We start from the raw sequence: 22,104 nt of genomic DNA, 5'->3' as shown, positions 1-22,104 counted from the left end.
AAATGTCTCTCATTTGGCCTATCTTATATGTCTTTTGAGCTACTTCAGTTCTGCTTTGCTCATAGACCACAGAACCTTCTCTGATGAGGGCACACACATACGTTGCCAGCATCTCCCATGTCATGCAATCAGTTTCAGAATTCTTTAGAGAGATCTTGAGAGTGCCCTTGTATCGCTTCTTCTGACCTCCATGTGAGTGCTTGCCTTGTGTGAATTCTCCATAGAATAACCTTTTAGGCAAGTGTAAGTTTGGCATTTGAACAATGTGGCCAGCACATCAGATTTGCACATTCTGCAGCCCAAACATTAACCACTTAGGAATAGATCAGAAAGGTTTTAAATCTTGCTGGATGGGGTAGAGATGAATGAAGAGAATCCATTAAGGTGGCGATGAGCACCTAGTTTATGGACCCAAAGGGGACCCTGCATTGACATAGAGTATGAAAATAACCCTAGATTTTATGAGAGGGATATAAGGAAAATAAACTTTCTCTCCAGATCCTCATTGATGGTAATTCAGATAGAGTTAGAGTGTGAAACAGCCCCTTTCTGCCATTCACTATAGAAGGGCAGCCATGCTTGTTTGCATAACCCCAGAGTCCAAGGTCTCACTTGATGATGTTACTAGTCTGAAAATTTTCAGTCCTAGGTTAGAAACATGGGTAAATGCTACCAAAACTTGTTTTTTGAAAAAAGCTTAAAAATAGGGTCATTTTTACCTTTATTTTCTTTTTATTAAAATTCATTTATTTATTTTTAGTTTTCAACATTCATTTCCGCAAGATTTTGAGTTCCAAATTTTCTCTACATCTTTCCCCTTCCCCCACCCCAAGACAGTGTGCAATCTGATTACCCCTTCCCCCAGTCTGCCCTCCCTTCTATCACTTCTCTCCCTTCCCTTATCCCCATCTCCTCTATTTTCTTGTAGGGCAAGATAGATCTCTATATCTCATTGCCTGTATATCTCACTTCCCAGTTGCATGTAAAAACAATTTTTAACGTTCATTTTTAAAACTTTGAGTTCCAACTTCTCTCCCTTCCTCCCTCCCCACCCATCCCCACTGAGAAGGCAAGAAATTCAATATAGGTTGTACATGTGTAGTTATGTAAAACACTTCCATAAAAGTTATGTTGTGAAAGACTAACTATATTTCCCTTCATTCTATCCTGCCTCCCATTTATTCTATTCTCTCTTTAGACCTTGTCCCTCCCCAGAAGTGTTTACTTCTAATTTCCCCCTCCTCCTATTTGCCCTCCCTTCTATCATTCCCCCAATACCCCATTTATCCCCTTCTCCCCTACTTTCCTGTAGTGTAAGATAGATTTTCATACCAAATTGAGTGTGCATGTTATTTCTTCCTTAAGCCAAATGTGATGAGAGTAAGCCTCACTTTTTCCCTCTCACCTCCCCGCTTTTCTCCTCCATTGAAAAAACTTTTTCTTGCTTCTTTCATGAGAGATAATTTGCTCCATTCCATTTCTCCCTTTCTCTTCCAAATATATTCCTCTCTCACCCCTTAATTTTATTTTTTTAGATATCATCCCTTCCTATTCAACTCACCCTGTGCCCTCTGTCTATCTGTATATAATCCCTTCAACTACCCAAGTACTGAGAAAAGTCTCAAGAGTTACAAATATTATCTTTCCATGTAGGAATGTAAACATTTTAGTAAATCCCTTTAGTAAGTCCCTTATGATTTCTCTTTCCTATTTATGTTTTCGTGCTTCTCTTGATTCTTGTGTTTGAAAGTCAAATTTTCTATTCAGCTCTGGTCTTTTGATCAAGAATGCTTGAAAGTCCTCTATTTCACTGAATGACCATTTTTTCCCCTGAAGTATTATACTCAGTTTTGCTGGGTAGGTGATTCTTGGTTTTAGTCCTAGTTCCTTTGACTTCTGGAATATCCTATTCCACACCCTTCAATCCCTTAATGTGGAAGCTGCTAGATCTTGTGTTATCCTGATTGTATTTCCACAATACTTGAATTGTTTCTTTCTAGCTGCTTGCAATATTTTCTCCTTGACCTGGGAACTCTGGAATTTGGCCACAATGTTCCTAGGAGTTTCTCTTTTTGGATCTCTTTCAGGCGGTGATCTGTGGATTCCCTGAATACTTATTTTGCCCTCTGGTTCTAGAATCTCAGGGCAGTTTTCCTTGATAATTTCATGAAAGATGATGTCTAAGCTCTTTTTTTGATCATGGCTTTCAGGTAGTCCCATAATTTTTAAATTGTCTCTCCTGGATCTATTCTCCAGGTCAGTTGTTTTTCCAAAGAGATATTTCACATTATCTTCCATTTTTTCATTCTTTTAGTTTTGTTTTGTGATTTCTTGGTTTCTCATAAAGTCATTAGCCTCCATCCGTTCCATTCTAATTTTGAAAGAACTATTTTCTTCAGTGAGCTTTTGAATCTCCTTTTCCATTTGGCTAATTCTGCTTTTGAAAGCATTCTTCTCCTCATTGGCTTTTTGAACCTCTTTTGCCAATTGAGTTAGCCTATTTTTCAAGGTGTTATTTTCTTCAGCATTTTTTTGGGTCTCCTTTAGCAGGGTCTTTACTTGTTTTTCATGCTTTGCTTTCATGTCACTCAATTCTCTTCCCAGTTTTTCCTTCACCTCTCTAACTTGATTTTCAAAATCCTTTTTGAGCTCTTCCATGGCCTGAGCCCATTGGGTGGGCTGGGATACAGAAGCCTTGACTTCTGCGTTTTTTCCTGATGGTAAGCATTGTTCTTCCTCATCAGAAAGGAAGGGAGTAAATGCCTGTTCACCACGAAAGTAACCTTCTATAGTCTTATTTTTTTTCCCTTTTCTGGGCATTTTCCCAGCCAGTGACTTGACTTCTGAGTGTCCTCTCCACCCCCACCTCGCCTCCAGATCCGCCCAGCCAGCACTTGGGGTCTGAGATTCAAATGCTGCTTCCCAGCCTCAGGGCTTTGGGCGGGGGCAGGGCTGCTGTTCAGTGTGAGATTAAGTTCAGGTGCTCAGGGCAGGGCCGTCTCACGGGCTCAGTTCCCTCAGGGGGTTTATGCAGAGACCTTCAACAATGGATCCAGGGTCCTGCCTGCTTGGGGAGCCCTGGTCTGCTCCCGCCTCCGCTGCCGCCTCCCGAGGGGGCCTGAGCTATGGGGGCACCCCACTCCCCTTTCGACCTGCCAAAGAGACCCTCTCACCGACCCTTGTCACCTGTGGGTGGAGGGACCTGCACAGCTGCTGGAGATTCCGTCCCTGAAGCCTGCTCAGATCTGCTCCTTTCGGAGCTGCGCCGCTGAGGCAGGGCTGGGCTCTGCTCCGGGTCCAGGGTGCAAGGGACCTTTTGCGAGAGGTTTTTAGGCTCTCTGGAGCAGAAATCTCATCCACTCCATTCTGTGGCTTCTGCTGCTCCAGAATTCACCAGTGGTTCTTTTCTCTACAGGTATTTTATGGGCAGTCCCTGATTGTATTTTCACAATACCTGAATTGTTTCTTTCTGGATGCTTACAATATTTTCTCCTTGACCTGGTAACTCGATTTGGGTACAACATTCCTAGGAGTTTCCCTTTTGTAATCTCTTTCAGGAGGTGATCTGTGGATTCTTTCAATATTTATTTTACCCTCTGGTTCTGGAATATCAGGGCAGTTTTCCTTGATGATTTCATGAAAGATGATGTCTAGGCTCTTTTTAATTTCATGGCTTTTAGTTAGTCCAATAATTTTTAAACTGTCTCTCCTGCATCTGTTTTCCAGTCAATTATCTTTCCAATGAGATAGTTCAGATTGTCTGCTATTTTTTCATTCCTTTGGTTTTGTTTTATAATTTTTTGATTTTTTCATAAAGTCATTAGCTTCCATCTGTTCCATTCTAATCTTTAAGGAATTATTTTCTTCAGTGAGCTTTTGGACCTCCTTTTCCATCTGACCAATTCTGCTTTTTAGGGCATTCTTCTTCTTGTTGGCTTTTTGGATCTCTTTTGTCATTTGGGTTAGTCTGTTTTTTAAAGTGTTATTTTCTTCAGCATGTTTTTGGGTCTCCTTTAGCAAGCAGTTGATTTGTTTTTCATGATTTTCTTGCATCACTCTCATTTCTCTTCTCAATTTTTGCTCTACTTTTCTTACTTGATTTTCAAAATATTTTTTGAGCTCTTCCGTGGCCTGAGACCAATTCATATTTTTCTTGGAGGCTTTGGATGGAGGAGCTTTGACTTTGTTTTCTTTTGTTTATATGTTTTGGTCTTCCTTGTCACCAAAGTAAGATTCTACAGTCTGATTCTTTTACCAGTTTTTTCTCATTTTCCCAACCATTTACTAGCCTGCTGAGCTCTTTGTCAAGATAGTTCTCTGCTTCCAGTGGGGGTGGAGGAGGTGTACTGTCAGCCACCCGATCCCCCCACCCTGCAACCTATGAGCCTAGAGCTCCAGAAACAGTGACTGCAGCTGCCCCTGCTACTCCTATGGCTGCTGAGAGTTCTTCCCCCCACTCCCTCCTCTGCAGCTCTGGGGCTAGGGCCGGACCACTCCACTCTTCCACACTGGTTCCACAAGCTTTTTCCACTGACCTTCCAATTTGTCCTCAGCATTTTGGGGTCATAAAGTCTTGAAACCACCACAGGTGTGAGAGATTCAGTCCCCCCAAGGCCTACTGAGGTCCCCTCTGTGCACACACAGCCCACACTGAATTGCGCTCTGCTCGCAGCGTGGCTCGATAGACACTTCCCGGCAACCTTCCAGGCTGGCTTGGGCTGGAGATTTGCTTCATCATGTGGGTTCTGCAGCTCCAGAATTTGTTTAGAGCCATCTTTTTACAGGTATTTGGCTGGGCTTAGAGGGAACCCTCTAGAAACTCCATGTTGTTACTCCACCATCTTGGCTCCACCACACTTTGATTTTCAAAGAGAAAAACTTAGACTTCCTGATTTGGAAAGTAGAGATGTCCCATCTTATTTTACTAACCAAAAGGTCTTCTCTTAATCATGGAGTTTCTCTTGAATATTGAGAAATTAATAGTTATTTAGTGTCAAGTGCTCTTTTCTGTGATAAAATCAGTGCAGAAAGCTTGTAATTGCTTGTTCAAAGCTACAAGTGTTACTGATGCAAAAAGCAAACAACATCCCCATCTGCTGGAACCTTAATGTTCTTCCAATAAGAGTAGATATTTGGCAGTCTTGCATTTTTATCAGTATGGGCATAAGTAGGCAAGCAAACTCACCAGTATTTTGTAGTCTTCTATACTAATGACATGAATGTTTCTCTTTCTTTATCCCAACCCATCCCTTAAATATATAGTACCAGCCTTGGTATTATTTGGGTCCCTTGGTTCCATAGGACTTAGGCAAAAATAATATTTAGTCATTGGGATGTCATGCAACTATATATTGCTTACTTTATTTTAAATACTGATGAACAGTGGTCAATAAATGGTTTTATATTCTTCTTTTAAAAAAACCATCAAGGGGAAAAGGAAAGGAACCACAGAACTTGAAGACAAATATTCCAATTTTCAAAAAAATATAAAGAAGGAAGAAAAATCTGCAAACTACAGGCTAGTGAGCTGGTTTTGATTGCTAGGGAAATTCTAAACTGGATCATGAAAAAGATGGTTAGTGAGCATCCAGAGCTGCATCAAGAACAAGCCATACACTAACCTTGTTTCCTTTTTAATTTTATTTCATTCATTCATTTATTTATTTTTGAATTTATTTGTTTTTAGTTTTCAACATCCACTTTTATAAGATTTGGAATTCTAAATTATCTCCCCTTCCTCTACACCCATCCCCAAGACAACATGCAATTGATGTAGGCTATACATATATGGTCATGTCAAACGTATTTCTACATTAGTCATATTGTAAAAGAAGAATCAAAACAAAAGAGAAAAAACAAAAAACGGCAACAAAAAAGAGATGATAGTATGTTTCAATCTGCATTTAGACTCCATGGTTCTTTCTCTGGATATGGATAACATTTTCCATGATGAGTCTTTTGGAATTGTCTTAGATCATTACATTGCTCAGAAGAGTTAAGTTTAACAAAGTCAATCATAACACAATGTTGCTGTTACTGTGTACAGTGTTCTCCTGGTTCTGTTCACTTTATTCAGCATTAGTTCTTACAAATATTCCCAGGTTTTTCTGAAGTCCACCTGCTCACTATTTCTTATATAACAATAGTATTCCATTACATTCATATACCACAACTTGTTCAGCCATTCCCCAAATGATTGGCATTCCCTCAATTTCCAACTCTTAGATACCACAAAAAGAGCTGCTATAAATACTTTTGTACATGCAGGTCCTTTTCTCATTTTTATGATCTCTTTGGAATACAGACCTGATAGTGGTATTTCTGGATATGCACAGTTTTATAACCCTTTGGGCATAGTTCCAAATTCCTCTCCAGAATAGTTTGATCAGTTCACAACTCCACCAACAATGCATTGGTGTTCCAAATTTCCCACATCTTCTTCAACCTTTACCATTTTCCTGCTTTGTCATGTTAGCCAACCTGATAGGTGTGGCATAGTATTTCAAAGTTGTTTTAATTTACATTTCTCTAATTTAGAGCATTTTTTCATATGAGCTTTAATTTCTTCATCTGAAAACTGCCGGTTCATATCCTTTGATCATTTATCAGTTGGGGGAAATGACTTGTATTCTTATATATCTGACTCAGTTCTCTATATATTTTAGAATTCATTTCCTTTTTTAACAGGGTTACTAAATTAGTAATGGAGGGAAATGTTATAGATATGGATAATCTAGGTTTTAACAAAGCATTTGATAAAGTATCAGTTCAGAAGTGACTAAATGGCCAAACTCAGAAGTAGTTCATTGTTAGTGGTTCATTGTAGGCTTGGTATAGGAGGTGGAGAGCCTCAGGGTTCTCTGCTTGGCCATATGCTAGTTAACATTTTTATCAATAACTCAGATATCTGATCAGACATCAAATTTAAAGGTGGGAGGGATAGTTAACACAGAGCATGATAGAATGAGTATTGAAAAGTCCTTAACACCCAGAGGGCACTGGACCAAATCTAGTTAGATGAAATGCAGTAGGAATAATTGTAAAATCTTACATTTGGGTTCAAAAAATTAACTTTAGAAGTTGAGGGACAAGAAAATTTGGCAGAAAATATTTGGCAGAAAATACTCTGAAGATTGTAGTGGTCTGTAATTTCAAATCGGGGCCGCTAGGTGGTGCAGTGGAGAGAGCACTACCCATCACTAGATGAAGACTCATCTTCCTGAGTTCAAATCTGGCCTCAGATACTTACTAGCTATGTGACCCTGGGCAACTCATTTCACCCTGGCAGCTGCTATGGGTATTGCTTTGGTGTTACACCTGTTTGCTTCAGTTTCCTCATCTGTTAAATGTGCTGGAGAAGGAAATGGCAAATCACTCCGGGATCTTTGCCAAGAAAACCCCAAATGGGGTCACAGAGTACTAGACACACACACACACACACACACACACACACACACACACACACACGTTTAATATGTGTCAACAGTGTGTTGTGATAGGCAGAAATATTTGGGCCACATTAGGAGCAACATAATTTCCAGAATAGGGAAGTAATTTAAGAAGGACATTCACTAACTGGAGAATATTCAGAAGAGTGCAATCAATTGAGGAAATTTAGTGTGGGACATTTTCTCTGTAGTAGAGGAGGCTCAGTAGGGGATGGAATTGCTGTCTTCAAAACTTTGAAAGACTGCTATGGAGAAGAAGGAATAGATTTGTTCTGTTTGGTTCCAGACAGCAAAACCAGCAGCTGTGGGTAGAAGTTACAAAAATTTCAACATGTTAGGGCAAACTGCATAGCAATCAAATCAGTCCAGAAGTGTAATGGCTTTCTTGGAGAAGTGATGAGGTGCTCCTCATTGGACATCTTTAGGCAAATGTTGGGTGACCATTGGTTGGGTATGTTATAGTACAATTAATTCCTTTGGGATATGACTTGGACTAGATGGCTCTTCCAACTCTAAAATACTGGGATTCATTTCATTCATTTATCAAACATTTTTATAATAATGGGTCATTTGCAAAGCCTTTACTTGAAGTATCCCAGTTAAACATCTACTATGTTCAGATTATTGGGTTTTCAGTAGCAAGTCTTGAAAGTAAGAAGAAAATACAAAGGCTTGGTCCATACCCTCAGGGAATGCACAGTCCAGAAGGAGAGATCAGACACAAATTAAGGAATAGAAATTAAAGAATGAAGAGTGAGGAAAGGAGTACAGAGTTGTACAAGGATTAGTGTTCAAGGTAGGGAGATTGTACTTTCCAGCAGTTGGGAGAGGAGGCATCAAGGAGGCCTCCCTGGAGGAGATAGCATTTCAGCTTGTCCTTGAAGAATGAGCAGAATATTGAAAGTTAGAGTTTCCAGGAGGGGAAGGCATTCACCTACAGGAGAATATGGGACATATTTTGGAGGCAAGAGGTAGTCCAATTTGACTAGAACATTCCATAGTAAAGGGAATAATAGTATGAAAATGTGGTTTAAAAGGTAGGTGGGGAGTAATATTCTGTATTCTAAGGACCCTTCCAGCTCAGACATTGTGTTCTAAATTATCTTCCAGATCCAACATTTATTGTTCTAAGTGGTTCTTTCTAACTATGATTTCTATGTTCTAAAGTCTCTTCAAGATTCAAAAGTCTACATTCTAAATTCTCTCTCACATCTAACATTCTTTGATTATATTCTAATCTATGATCTTTGTTTCTTCCTTCTAAGGGTAGACGACCTGTCACTTTGATTGGCTTCAGCCTGGGAGCAAGAGTCATTTACTTCTGTTTGCAAGAGATGGCTCAGGAGAAAGGTGAGTCTCATTCAGTTGAATGCAAGTGGATGATAACTGAAAACATCCCCAAAACAATCCAGAAAAGGGCTCTTTTCTTTGCTGACACAACAGAACCCACAGAGGAGGAAAAAGAAGGTGAGGCTCTTTTACTTATAGTAAGGCTGGCAACCTTTCAGCATACATACCAAGTTGCCACACCAGTTTGAGTTGGAATTTTGGAGTGGCATCTCCAGTTCTTGAAAGCTGGGGCTTCAGATGGAATTTGATAAGGGCAGAACTCTTCTGAGTAGATTTGGAGGTACCAAATCTCATTGGGTAGAATTATAACTTCACATTCTCTCCCAAAGTTGTAGAGGGTGTGAATTGTGACTCTTATGATATTATAAATTGGGGTGAAGGAACACAATGGGGCTATGGATCAAAGGTGAGATTCTAAAGCCCCATGTGTATCCAAGTCACAAAAGAATAGGTCTTGAAACTAGATTTGTTATGTGTGAAGTGCTGATGTACACTTGTCAAACTAGTCCTTCTTTTGTGACATTGGCAGTGTTCGAATAGTTGGTATCTTTTCAAGAAACTTGTAGCAGCCATTGTGGTGGTTTAATGTGGTCTTTCCATTATTTTCTGTTTGTTCAAGATGACTCTGGCTACTGATCACCTTGGGAACACAGCCATGTGCTTATGTGGCATGCCTCTGTTTCCCCTTGGTGTCCACGTATAGTCCACAGTCAGTTTCTTTGTTACTCTAGAACCAGGCTACAGAGTATAACCAAAAAGGAATCTGAACCATGATGCCTTAGAGATTGGACTGAGAGTCTTGTATCTGAGCTCTGATGATTGAACTCAAGTTCCTATCACCTGGAAATATTGCTCAGTGATGAGCATCTAACATGACATATGAATGTTGGAGCAAGTAAATAATTACAGCCTATGGTCCACGTGGAGTACAGATGGACCCACTTTTGGAATTTATGCTATGAGTCCCACCCTAGTCTTAGGGCATGGGGTACCCTGGGGAATGCAAACATGGGGTTTCTTTTGGCATGACACTGATATTGAAGGATTCGCCACCAGCAGCTAATGCTGCCCGTGTTATATACCACCTAAAACAATATTTGTTATCATTGTGAACTTAACCATCATGAATCAACAAAAGCATTTCAATATATGAAGAAAAACAAAATGAGAGGATTGTATAGGAAACAATAAGCTTTGGTTACATAGGTTTTTTAATGTATTTATTAAATTTAGCACAGAAATAACAAAAGGGCTTTGCTTGTGTCCCCTTCAGAAATCTTTTTGTTTTATTTTGCGTATTTTTATGATGTTCTTTTTACCTTTTTCACGTTCCTTGCATATCTCACTAATTCATACCTCCATCCAAATAAAATAATAGTTACCATTTACATCATTTAACAAATAATGTAATAATTAATATAAACCAATGATAAGCATTTATTAAATAGCCATTTACATGTGTTATCTCATTTTATCCTCAAAACAATTCTGGAAGGTAGGTGCTATTATTATTGCCATTTTACAGATAAGGAAACTAAGGCCGAGAAGAGTTAAGTGACTTGCCCAGGGTCATATAGCTAGTAAGCGTCTAAGACAGGATTCAAATTCAGGTCTTCCTGATTCCAGGTCTGATACTGTGTACACTGAGCTACTTAGCTGCCCTCCCTTATAACAAATGACTAGAATCATTCAAAGCAAATGACACTTTTAGCCATGCATATCTGAAAATGCATGTCTCATTCTTCACCTTTAGTCCATCACTTTCCTGCCAATATGTGGGCAGAGTGTTTCATCCTCAGTCTTCTGAAGTCGTGATGAATCATTGCCTTGCTCAAAGCCATAGAATCTTTCAAAGTTGTATTTCTGGTAGTTTGTGGTATTTGCATTATGGTAATCCTATAAATTGTTCTCCTCATTTCACTCCACATTCATTCATACAACTCTTCCCAGGTTTCTCCAAATCTATCACATTCCTGATTTCTTACAGCACAATAGCATTTCTTTACCTCTACATACCATGATGTGTTTGGCCATCTCCCAACTGATGGGCACCAGCTTTGTTTCCAATTCTTTGCTACAGCAAAAAGGGCTGCTATAAAATTCTATAAATATAGGTCCTTTCCTCCTATCTTTGGGAAAAGAGTATGCACAGGGGAGTGACTTTTACATTAAAATTCCAAATTGTTTTCCAGAATACCAGATCAATTCACAGCTAAAGTCCCTCCTAGGAATTTTCCTTTTCCTTTTTTTTGTCATGTTTACTATCTCATGGGTGCGTGAAGTAAAGCTTCAGTTATTTTAATGAATAATTAGAGAAGAGCTCTAGTTATTAATGATTTATAGCATTTTCCCCATATGGTTATTGATAACATGGATTTCTTCTCTTGAAAACTGCCTGTTCCCTACCTTTTAACCACTTATCTCTGAGAGAAAAGCTCTAATTCTGATATATTTGTATCAGTTCCCCTAATTATTATAAATGTCACCTATTAATAGCTCACATTTATAGAGCACTTTGAGCTTTGTAAAATTCTTTGGGAACATTATATCATTCAGTGTTCATATTAACTCTATGAGTACTCAATTAATAATATCACCATTTTACAAATGAGGAAACTGAGGCTTAGAGAGATAATAGATAACATTTCTATGGTACCTTAAGGTTTGCAAAATGCCTTACAGATATCTAATTTGATCCTCACAACTGAGGAGGCAGGTACTATTAGTAAACCCATTTTACAGATGAAGAAACTGAAGCAGACAGAGGTTAAGTGATTTGTTCAGAGTCCTGTATAGTGTCACAGGTAGGATTTTAACCTAGATTTCCCTGACTCCAGGTCCAATCCTCTTCTCATTACACATGCCAGAGATTAAACAAAGCTAGGGGAAAGAGTATGCCTCCATTTCTTCATTTATAAAATCAAGATAATAATAGCACCTGCCTCTCAGGGTTGTTGTGAGGGTAAAAGGAGGTGATATTTGTAAAGTGCTTTGCAAACCTTGAAGTGCTGTGGAAGTGCTAACTGTTAATATTAGCTGTGATTTCTGACTCCAAAGCTAACAATTCACTGCACTGCCAGGTCATAAAGGAGGAAGAAAACTCTCTGGCAACTGGAATAAGACAGGAAGACTTTGCATCATTTTTGTAGTCAATTCCAACAACAGCACATTTATTCAGGGCCTTTTTGGGAACAGCGAGATGGCACAGTAGGCCTGGAGTCAGGAAGACTCATTTCCCTGAGTTCAAATCTGGCTCCATACATTCACTAGTGGTGTGATCCTGGGCAAGTCACTTCACCCTGTTTGCCTCAGTTTCCTCATTTGTAAAATGAGCTGGAGAAAGAAATGGTAAACCACTCCAAGATCTTTTCCAAGAAAACCCCAATTGGGGTCATGGAGAGTCAGACACGACTGAAACGATTAATAAAAAAAACCAACACTAAAATGGTCCCTGCCCTCAAGGACCTTATATTCTCCTCAGAGTTTTCAACATGCCTAAAGATGAGTAGATACAAGGTCATTCAAAGTGATTTCAGTCCCTCCACACCTGGGGCAGGGAAAGAAGGGTGGCAGTGGGACATCAAGAAAGGCCTCCTGTAGGAGGCAGCACTAGACATGTATCTAAAAGAAGCCAAGTCATCTAAGAGGTGGAAGTGCAAAAGTACTACCTCCTCCACAAAGGTGGGAAAGAAAACATTGTTTGTTGGGTACAGCTAGCAGTCCAGCTCGACTGGGGTGGTGACTGTCTAAAGGGACAGAATATGAAATAAGATCAGAATGGTAAATGGGAACCAAGTGGTGAAGGGCTTTAAATGCCAAGATGGAGAGTCTGTCTCTTATCCTAGGGGCAAGGGGAAGCCACAGAATAGTGTTGAAGGGGAGATGGCGGAATAGGATGAAGCCTCATATATCAGCTGCTTACAGAGGCCTCTGTCTTCCTGGGCCTAATGTGGGAGGACAGAATAAGTACCTGGACCAGGGCAACATCAGGTTTTTTTCAAATTACAAAATCTCCAGGGCTGAAGCAATCAGGAAATTTGACTTATGACTATGAATGGTCCAGTAATGGACCAGAGAACCAGACAGAGGGCTCCTTGGAAGAGTTAACCATTGAATCCAATTCATCTTTCCAAAACTCACTCTTGCACCTTGGCTCTTTTTATTCCCTGCTTCTTCCTGTGGGTGCCAGACTGATGTGGGCCTGAACCATCCTACGATTCCTAACTCCTCAGGGCATTCGGGAGCTACATCAGCTTCTTGAGCTAGGGAATGATCTGGTTGGAACTGTGCTTTAAAAATATCTGACTGACAGCTCTTTGGAGGCAGGAAGGTTAATTAGGCAACTATTACAGGAGTCAAGATGAGGGGCACTGTGGCCATTTAAGTAAAAACAAATCAAGGGGTACAAGGTCCCCTGACAGTAAAATCAATAGAATTTGGTGACTGATTGGATGGGTACAAGACATGGGAGCAGAAGGAAGGGTCTGGCAACCCTAAGATTATGAACCTGAATGACTGAAAGGATGTAGTATCCTTGACAGAAACAGGGAAAATAGGAAGAAGAGTCAGAAGAGAGAAGAAAGATAAGGAGATAAGGAAAGTTTTGAATTGATCATATAGTCAGTCATCTAGCATTTATTAGCACTATGTGCCAGACCAGATTTGGTGCCAACCACTCAATCATGTACACACTCTAGTATAGTAGTGTATTATTATATTATTACATTACATTATATTGTTATATTATATTATATATATGCAAGTATTATTATTGGGGGTTTTTTGTTGTTTTTAAGTTGTTTTTCAGTCTGGTCCACCTCTCTGTGAGCCTGTTTGAAATTTTCTTGGCAAAGAAACTGAAGTGGTTTACCATTTCCTTCTCCAGTTTACTTTTACAGATGAGGAAACTGAGCTTAAGAGGATTAAGTGACTTGCCCAGGGTCACATAGCTACTAAGTGTCTGAGTTCAGATTTGAACTCAGGAAGATGAGTCTTCCAGATTCCAAACCCAGTGTTCTGTGTACCATGGCGCCACCTAGCTGCTCGATATTATATTTTACAGAGGAAGAAATGGCAGTCTAGAGAGGGAGAACTAGTTAGCCAAGGTCACACATCTAGCTAGTGGTAGAAGTAGAGAATAAGAACCCAGACCTCCTAAGGACATATCCAAAACTCTGTCTATTCCATCAGCCATCTGACCATCCTGCATTTTTTTCTCTAATCCTGTGATTTCACTGGTGTATAGAACTCCCACATGAGGAAATTCCCTCTGCTAATGCAGAATAATAGCTCCTCTATAGTTTAATAATCTTTTCCCTCCGACCTCTCTAACCACTCCTTCTCTGTCTTCTCTGCTGGATCTTCATCCTGGTGACCCCTAGAGATGGCTACCATTAGACACACACACACGTATGTGTTTGTATGTGTAAAATCATTCTATATGTACTCCTATTTATCACTTCTTTCACTGGATAGAAACTTTCTGGACCTCTCTGCTGCAAGTACTTTCCTCCCAAGTTGTCTCAACTTTTAATGTATTTTGAATATATCTGCATATATAGAGGATGTCTCCCCCATTTGAATTTCATTTTTCTAGTGCCTGGCACTAAATAAATGCTAGTTAGTTAATTGATTAGAGAGAAGCATTGAGAGGTTAAGTGATTTGCCCAGGATATGTCAGAATCAGAACTTGAACCTAGGACTTGGACTCTGAAATCAGCTGTCTGTCCTCAACACTATGCTGTATTTTTAGTTCCCTAAAAATGCGTCCTGCCAGAATAGTTGGGGGCATCATCTAAGGAAGAATGTGGTACAGTGAAAAAAGCTCTGGTTTGAGGATCAGAAGGCCTAAGTATAAATCTTATCTCTGTTATTTCCTTCTAGATCAGAGGGGTCAAACTCATACCAGTGGAGCTTCATGGGGGCCAGAACCAAATGAAAATGTCATTGGGAAATGTTTGACAAAATAAATAAAAATACAATATGATGTAGATAGCGTTAATTTGTGGTGGCCCATGGGTATTCTTTTCTATTGGAATTTGACATCATTGCTATAGGAGGGGACAAATTGCTTAGCCTCTTAGGTCCTCAGTTTCCTTCTGTCTAAAATAAGGAGACTGGGCTAGATGACCTCTAAGATCTCTTCCGATTCTTGGTCTATGAACAGTGATCTCCTGATACTCCTTACTTGATAAAATGATGGCCACTTTTCACATTGGGGTTTTGTTTAAAAAGTTTTTATTGATGTCATTTTTTTTAACATCACCCCAGTTTCCTCCAGTCAGTATCCAAAACCATCCCAAAGAACCATCCCATCTAACAAATAGTATTTTTTAAGATTAAAAGAAAGAATGAATAAATAAATGAAATAAAAGAAGAAAAACAACATAACTGATTGATACACTGAAAAAAGTCTGAAAATTTGTACAGTGTGTAGCACTTGTGGACCTCCCACCTTTTCAAAGACAATGGGGTTGGGGATGCCTTCTCATATCTCTTCTCTTGAGTCATACTTATTCTTTCTCATTTTGTAACATTTACTCTGATTTTGTGTGTGGCTGTTCTTTTCCTTTACATTGTTGTAGCCGTTTTGTATGTTGTCTTCTTGATTCTGTTTATAGATCTTCCTATGCTTCTCTGTATTTATCACCTGATCCTATACATTTCTTATAGCACAGTAATATTCCATTTTGGCCATTGAGTGGTGCAATGGGTAGAGTACTGGGCTTGGAGTCAGGAAAACCTGAATTCAGATTCCACATCAGACACTATCTGTGTGACCCTGGGCAAGTCACTTAATCCCTGTTTGCCTCAGTTTCCTCATCTGTAAAATGAACTGGGAAAAGAAAACGACAAAGCACTCCAGTATCTTTGTCAAGAAAACCCCAAATAGGGTTACAAAGAGTCAAACTTGACTGAAACATCTGAAAAACAACAGCAAATACTCCTCGGCATTCATGTACCACAATTAGCTATTCTCCAGTCGATGGACATCTACTTTGTTTCCCCAAAACAAATATCACAAAAATTTTGCTATCACAAACATTACTGCTGTACATATTTTAACACAGATGAGTATTTTCTTCCTGTGAATGTCTTTGGGTCATAAGCAAGGATGTGCTAGAACCAGCTCATGTCACCTCACTAGCCAATTGTTAAATTTTCAGTGTGAACTTTTGCACCTAGGAAATCAGAAAATGCTACAAATCAGGGTTTAATTTATTGTTTTGATGATTGTGACAGATTAAGAAAATGGTGGGAAAACAATGATGCAGATTAAATTTAGAAGCTTATCATACCTTATGAGGGAGCCAGTTGTAAATCATTTGCCAGCACACCCTGGGAATAAGTCCATTAATGAAATCTCAAGGTCAAAGACTATGGATATTTTAGTCACTTTATCTGTATAATTCCAAATTGTTTTACAAAATGTTTGTACTGATTCATGGTTCCACCAATGCTGAACCAGTGTGCCTTCCCATAACCCCTCAAACGTTCACTCTTTCCATCTTTTTGTCATCTTTGTCAATTTTCTGGATGCCAAATGAAACCCCAAGATTATTTGAATCTACATTTCTCTTATTATTAATGATTTGGATCATTCTTCCATGTATTTGTTATCAGTTTGTCTTTTTTAAAAATTAATTAATTTTATTTATTTTCAGTGTTCTACAATCACTACCATATAATTTAGATATTTTTCCCTACCTCCCCCCTCTCTCCCTGAGATGGCATACAATTTTGTATAGGTTCTACACGTACATTCCTATTAAATACATTTTCACTATAGTCATGCTGTGTTGAAGCATTAAAATGAGTGGGAGAAATCATCTAACAAACCAAAATGCAATACACACACACATACACAAAAAATGCTACATTCTGCTACATTCTGTGATTGAATTCCGTAGTTCTTTCTGTGGATGTGGAAGGCATTTTGCCTTAGAAGACCATTGGGAATTTTTTTTAAGTCTTTGCATTGCAATGAAGTTCTAAGTCTACCAGAAGAAGCTCTCGCACACTGTGGTCATTGCTGTGCACAAAGTTCTCCTAGTTCTGCTCCTTTTACTCAGCATCAAATCATATAAGTCTTGCCAGGCCTCTCTGAAGTTTTCCTGTTCATCATTTCTTATAGCACAATAGTATTCCATTACATTCGTATACCATAATTTATTCCATCATTCCCCAATTGATGGGCATCCCCTTGATTTCCTTGGCCACCACAAAGAGTGCTGCAATAAATATTTTTGTACATGTATCTTAGGAATACAGTCCCAGAAGCACTATTACGGGGTCAAAGGGTATGCATATTTTTGTAGCCCTTTAGGCATAGTTCCAGATTGCTCTCCAGAATGGTTAGATCAGGTCACAGCTCTGTGTTCCAACTCTCCCACATCCTCTCCAACATTTATCATATTCCTGTTTTGTTATGTTTGCCAATCTGATAGGTGTGATGAGGTACCTCAGAGTTCTTTTGATTTGCATCTCTCTAATCAAAAGTGATTTAGAGCATTTTTTCATATGACTATAGATATCTTTAATTTCTTCCTCTGAAAATTGCCTTTTCATATCCTCTGGCCATTTATCAGTTGGAGAATGATTTGTATTTTTGTACATTTGACTCAGTTCTCTATATATTCTAGAAATGAGGCCTTTATCACCAACATTAGCTGTAAAAATTCTTTCCCAGTTTTCTACATCCTTCCGAATTTTGTTTGCATTGGGTTTGTTTGTGCAAAAATTTTTCAGTTTAATGTAATCAAAATTATCCATCTTGTACTTCATAATGTTTTCTATCTCTTCTTTAGTCAAAAATTCTTCCCTTCTCCATAAAGCTGATAAATACACTATTCCTTGCTCCACCAATTTGTCCATAGTATCAATCTTTATACCTTGATCATGTACTCATTTGGATTTTATTCTTGTGTTTGGTGTCAGACATTGGTCTATGCCTAGTTTCCACCATACTTTTATCCAGTTTTCCCAGCAAGTTTTGTTGAACAGTGAGTTCTTAGCCCAGAAGCTGGAGTCCTTGGGTTTATCATTCATGAATACATTATTATGTATTCATTGTCCGCTGTGTCTTGATTACCTAGCTTATTCCACTTGTCTACCCTTCTGTTTCTTAGCCATTACCAAGTGATTTAGATAATTGCTGCTTTATAATACAATTTGAGATCTGGTAGCTTGTCTTTCTTTTTTTTTTTTAATGAACACTCTCTGAAACCTCTCTACACAGCCCCACAAGCCATCCCTTTAAAGGAGCTAATGAAATACATTCCTGAAATGCTGTCTGCTGTTTTCACAGTCATTCAGTCCTCTCTCCACAAGCTAGGTAGAAACCACCAGCCAGTTTCTTTGTGACCTTCTGTGCTGTTGTTTTACTAAGAGAGCCAAGTCTTAATTCTAACCATTATAGGAAATTAATATAAATTGCATGTTACTCATTGAGCCATTACACCTCTGAAGCCTTTGTTCCCCTGCAGAGATAATTCTAAGCCTTATACACTTGGCTTTACAGAATGTTAGCTGTAAATGACAAACTTTCCACAGAACAATGCTTATTATTGGGGATTCATGGAAATAAATGCCTGCTGAGGCAGCCCATCAGTCAGTCAATAAACACTCATCTCTTAAGTGCTTACTATGTGCCAAGTACTGTGCTAGACACTAGGGATACAGAGACCCTAGGAATACAGTCTACTCTCAAGAAATTTACATTCCATAAGAAGAGAAAGCATCTGTCTATGTACCTTTATCTATCTACTCATCCATCTCTGTCTCTCTCTGTCCATCCATCCATCTATCCATCTGTCTCTCTACATATGTGTATGTAGAGAGAGATGTATTTTGTATATGTATGTATGTTTATATATCTGCATACATACTAACACATACATGTAATACATGGTAGTTAAGAAGAGGAAAGCCCTAGCAAATGGCAGGGGTGGTGAGGGGGAAGTATCAGGAAAGGTTTCATGTAGAAAGTGGTGCTTGAAATCCATTTAGAAGGAGGTAAAATGAACAGAGAGGGCATTCCAGGCATGGAGGATGACCAGTGAAAAGGAGTGGAGAAGTCAGTAGTCAACAAGCATATATTAAGGACCTACTGTGTTGAGTGCTGAGGATATAAAGAAAGGAAAAACATGGTCCCTGCTCTCAAGGATCTCACAGTCTAATTAGGGAGACATCATGTAAATAATTGTTCATATGAGATATGTACTTGTTGGAGGAGTAGAGTGAAGGTCATCTCAAAGGGAAGGTGCTAGAGGACTAGGTTGGGATGAGAGGGAGGCACAAGATCAGGAAATACCTCTTGCAGAAAGTGGCCATCTGGTTGAGTCTTTAAGGAAGTTAGGCAGTAGGGGTAGGGAGGAACAGTGTGCCAGGTAGCCAGGGATACATCACAGAGTCAGGCGATGGGTGGTGTATTCAAGCAACAACGAGGTCAGTGTTGCTTTATCCCAGACTATATGGTGGGGGGCCAAATGTGAAAAGGCTGGAGAGACAGGAAGGCTTTCAACGCCAGCAGAGGATTTTATGAGCCTGGACAGGGAGCCACTCCATGTTATTGAACAGAGGAGTAACATGGCCAGACCTGGGCTTTTAGGAGAATCACTTTGGCTGTCAAGTGGAGGCTAGGCTGGAGAGGGGAGGGATGGGAGGCAGGGAGACCAACCAGAAGAAGATAAGAGGCCAGGTGGGAGGTGGTGAGAGCCTGGGCCAGAGTTGTGGCTTTGAGTAAAGAGGAGATAGACAAAATCAATCAATCACCTAGCATTAATTAACTGCCTACTATGTAGCAGGCACTGGGGATACAAAGCAAGACATAAGACAGTCCCTGCTCTCAAGGAGCTCCCAGTCTAATGGGGGGAAGGAGGGAACAACAGGTAAAGAATTATGTACAAACAAGATATAGACAGGGTAAATTGGAGGTCATCTCAGAGGGAGGGCACTAAGACTAAGGAGGACACAGGAAAAACTTCTTGTAGGTGGGACTTTAGGTGAGACTTGAAAGAAGTCAGGGAAACCAAGAAGGAGAGGGTTTCAAGCCTGGGGGACACCCATCAAAATGTTGGAGTCACAAGATGGAGAGTCTTATTCAAGAACAGCCAGGAGGTCAGTGTCGCTGCGTGGCTAAGAGGATTGGAAAGGTAGCCAGATTATAAAGGGTTTTGAATGCCAAACAAAGGATTTTACCCTGGAGGTGACAGTGTGTGTGTGTGTGTGTGTGTGTGTGTGTGTGTGTGTGTGTGTGTGTGTGTGTGTGTATGTGTATGGGAGACTTGGTCAGATCACCTTAAGACAATCATTTTGACAACTGAGGAGGCCGGATGGAGTGGAGAGAGGTTTTGATGTAGGAAGATCAGCCAGCAGGCTATCAAAGTCATCCAGGTGTGAACTGATGAGGGCTGTCCCAGAGTAGTCTGTGTCAGAGGAGAGCAGGAGGCATATATGAGATGTATGTATAAGAGTTCTGAGCCTGGGTGACTGTGGTCCCTTTTTCAGTAAAAGAGAGGTGGATGAGGGAAGGGTTTGGGGAAATGATACCGAATGGAATTGAAGGTGTCTCAGGAACAAGTGTCTAAGAGGCAATGAGTGATGAGAGAGTGAAGTAAAAATTTATTTATAAAAATAAAAGAGGGCCCAAGTCTGTTGTTTGTCCTTTGTTCTCAAAGAGAACTAGGACATCAGGAAGATGATGCCATCACTTTAAGTGAACTGGATTTAAGTGAGTCAGGCCTGTGCAGTCACTAGCCTCACTTTCTCCTCCACAGACAATTGGGTCCAGTGGCCAGAAGTGGATCAGGATGATTGGAGATGGCCCTGGATGCAGTGAGAGACCTTGACCTTTTTAAGCTAAGGTTTCAATAGGGTTCAATTTGACTGAGGCAATGCCCATTCAGTGATTAAAGCTAGGTAAGAAATGAGGCAAAAAAAGGCCCCTTTTATCTAGTAAAAAAAATTCACTCTGGGAGGGGAAGACTCCATTTCTGGCCAAAACAGAAACAATTACCATTTATACTCACCCTGAGTCATCAGAACCCAAACAATGAGGAAGTGAGGCTTGGATTGGAACCTATTGTGGACCAATCAGTGAGAGCCAGAGTGATTTGGGTTTGGGGACACCCAAAGTTATTGGGTGTGTCATGGATGAGGATACAGCAAAGGAGACTGAGGAAGGGGTGGTCTGGCAGGTAGGAGGAAAAAGGAGTCAGGAGAGAAGTTAGGGCTGGATATTTCAGATAGATAGATAGATAGATAGATAGATAGATAGATAGATAGATAGATAGATAGATAGATAGATAGATAGATAGATAGATAGATGTGTGTATAACCTATACACATATATATTATCATGTCACATTATATTGTATTATCATAGATTTTAGAGAGAGCTTTTATATGTGTATATATACAAACACATATATATGCATATATATATACATATCTAGACATAGGTGTATGTATAAAAATCTGGTAATCACCTACACAGAGATGATAATTTGAATTCTTGTGAGCTGATGCAATCACCAGGTGAGACTGTAGAGAGGGGAAGAGAAGTAGGCCCAGGTGCAGTTAGAGCACCTTCTTTGAGGAACAAAGAGAGAAGACCAGTCTAGCTGAACCACAGTGGACAGAAAGGGGAGTAATATGCAGGATGTACCACAAGTCTCAATTCAGTTTTGAGCTACTAAAGCTCAACAAATCTGGAAAGATAGGTAGGGGCAGGTCATGAAGCGCCTTAGAACCCAAACAAAGTTATCGATAGTTTATGCTAAAGATAATAGGGAGCCACCAGAGTTTATTGAGCAGGGGAATGACATGGCTAAATGTACCCTTTAAGAAAACCATTTTGGAAGGTTTGTGGAAAATGGATTGTTTCCACAGTTGTATGGCTTTCATTATTAGAAAAAAGAGGAAATACACTCTTCATAGGTCATGTTTCTGAAGCATTTAGAGTTTACTGAAAAAAACATTCTCACATTGTCCTTGAGAAATTGTTGTGCAGGTTTTATATATCTCTGTTTTAGAGACACAGAAACTGAGGTTCAAGCTTGCCCACAAACATGCACACACCTAGCTGGTGGCACAGCCAGGTCTCAAAGTCAGGTGCCTTTCCTGCACCATCCACTTTACTGAACTGTCTCAGAAACAAGAGGTTTATAACACATATTAGGGGATGAACGTGAATCATTTGGCAGCACAGAACAATTTGGGGTCCAGAGTTCTAGGCATCATGAGAATGCTGTGTCAGTACTTTGCTGAACTTCCAAAATGGGGGAAAACCCATGGCTAGAATGTT

At 39.7% G+C, this 22,104-nt stretch overlaps 1 protein-coding gene across 5 annotated transcripts in view; it reads left to right on the top strand.

The window, feature by feature from the left end:
* TMCO4 (transmembrane and coiled-coil domains 4) overlaps positions 1-22,104 on the top strand; it is a 112,004-nt gene that overhangs the window by 50,043 nt on the left and 39,857 nt on the right. For 2 of the 5 annotated variants that reach the window (XM_072609116.1, XM_072609117.1), the window contains one exon: positions 8,714-8,798. In XM_072609116.1, coding sequence (XP_072465217.1) covers positions 8,714-8,798 — 85 coding nt within the window. Of the gene's footprint in view, positions 1-8,713; positions 8,799-14,681; positions 14,846-22,104 lie in introns of those variants that run through there. The other 3 variants (XM_072609119.1, XM_072609120.1, XM_072609118.1) reach the window with 3 other exon arrangements.

The sequence above is a fragment of the Notamacropus eugenii genome, chromosome 5 (genome assembly GCF_028372415.1).
Source record: "Notamacropus eugenii isolate mMacEug1 chromosome 5, mMacEug1.pri_v2, whole genome shotgun sequence".
NCBI lineage: Eukaryota > Metazoa > Chordata > Mammalia > Diprotodontia > Macropodidae > Notamacropus > Notamacropus eugenii.
The sequence above is the reverse complement of the archived record's forward strand: the minus strand, read 5'-3'. Positions and strand labels throughout refer to the sequence as shown.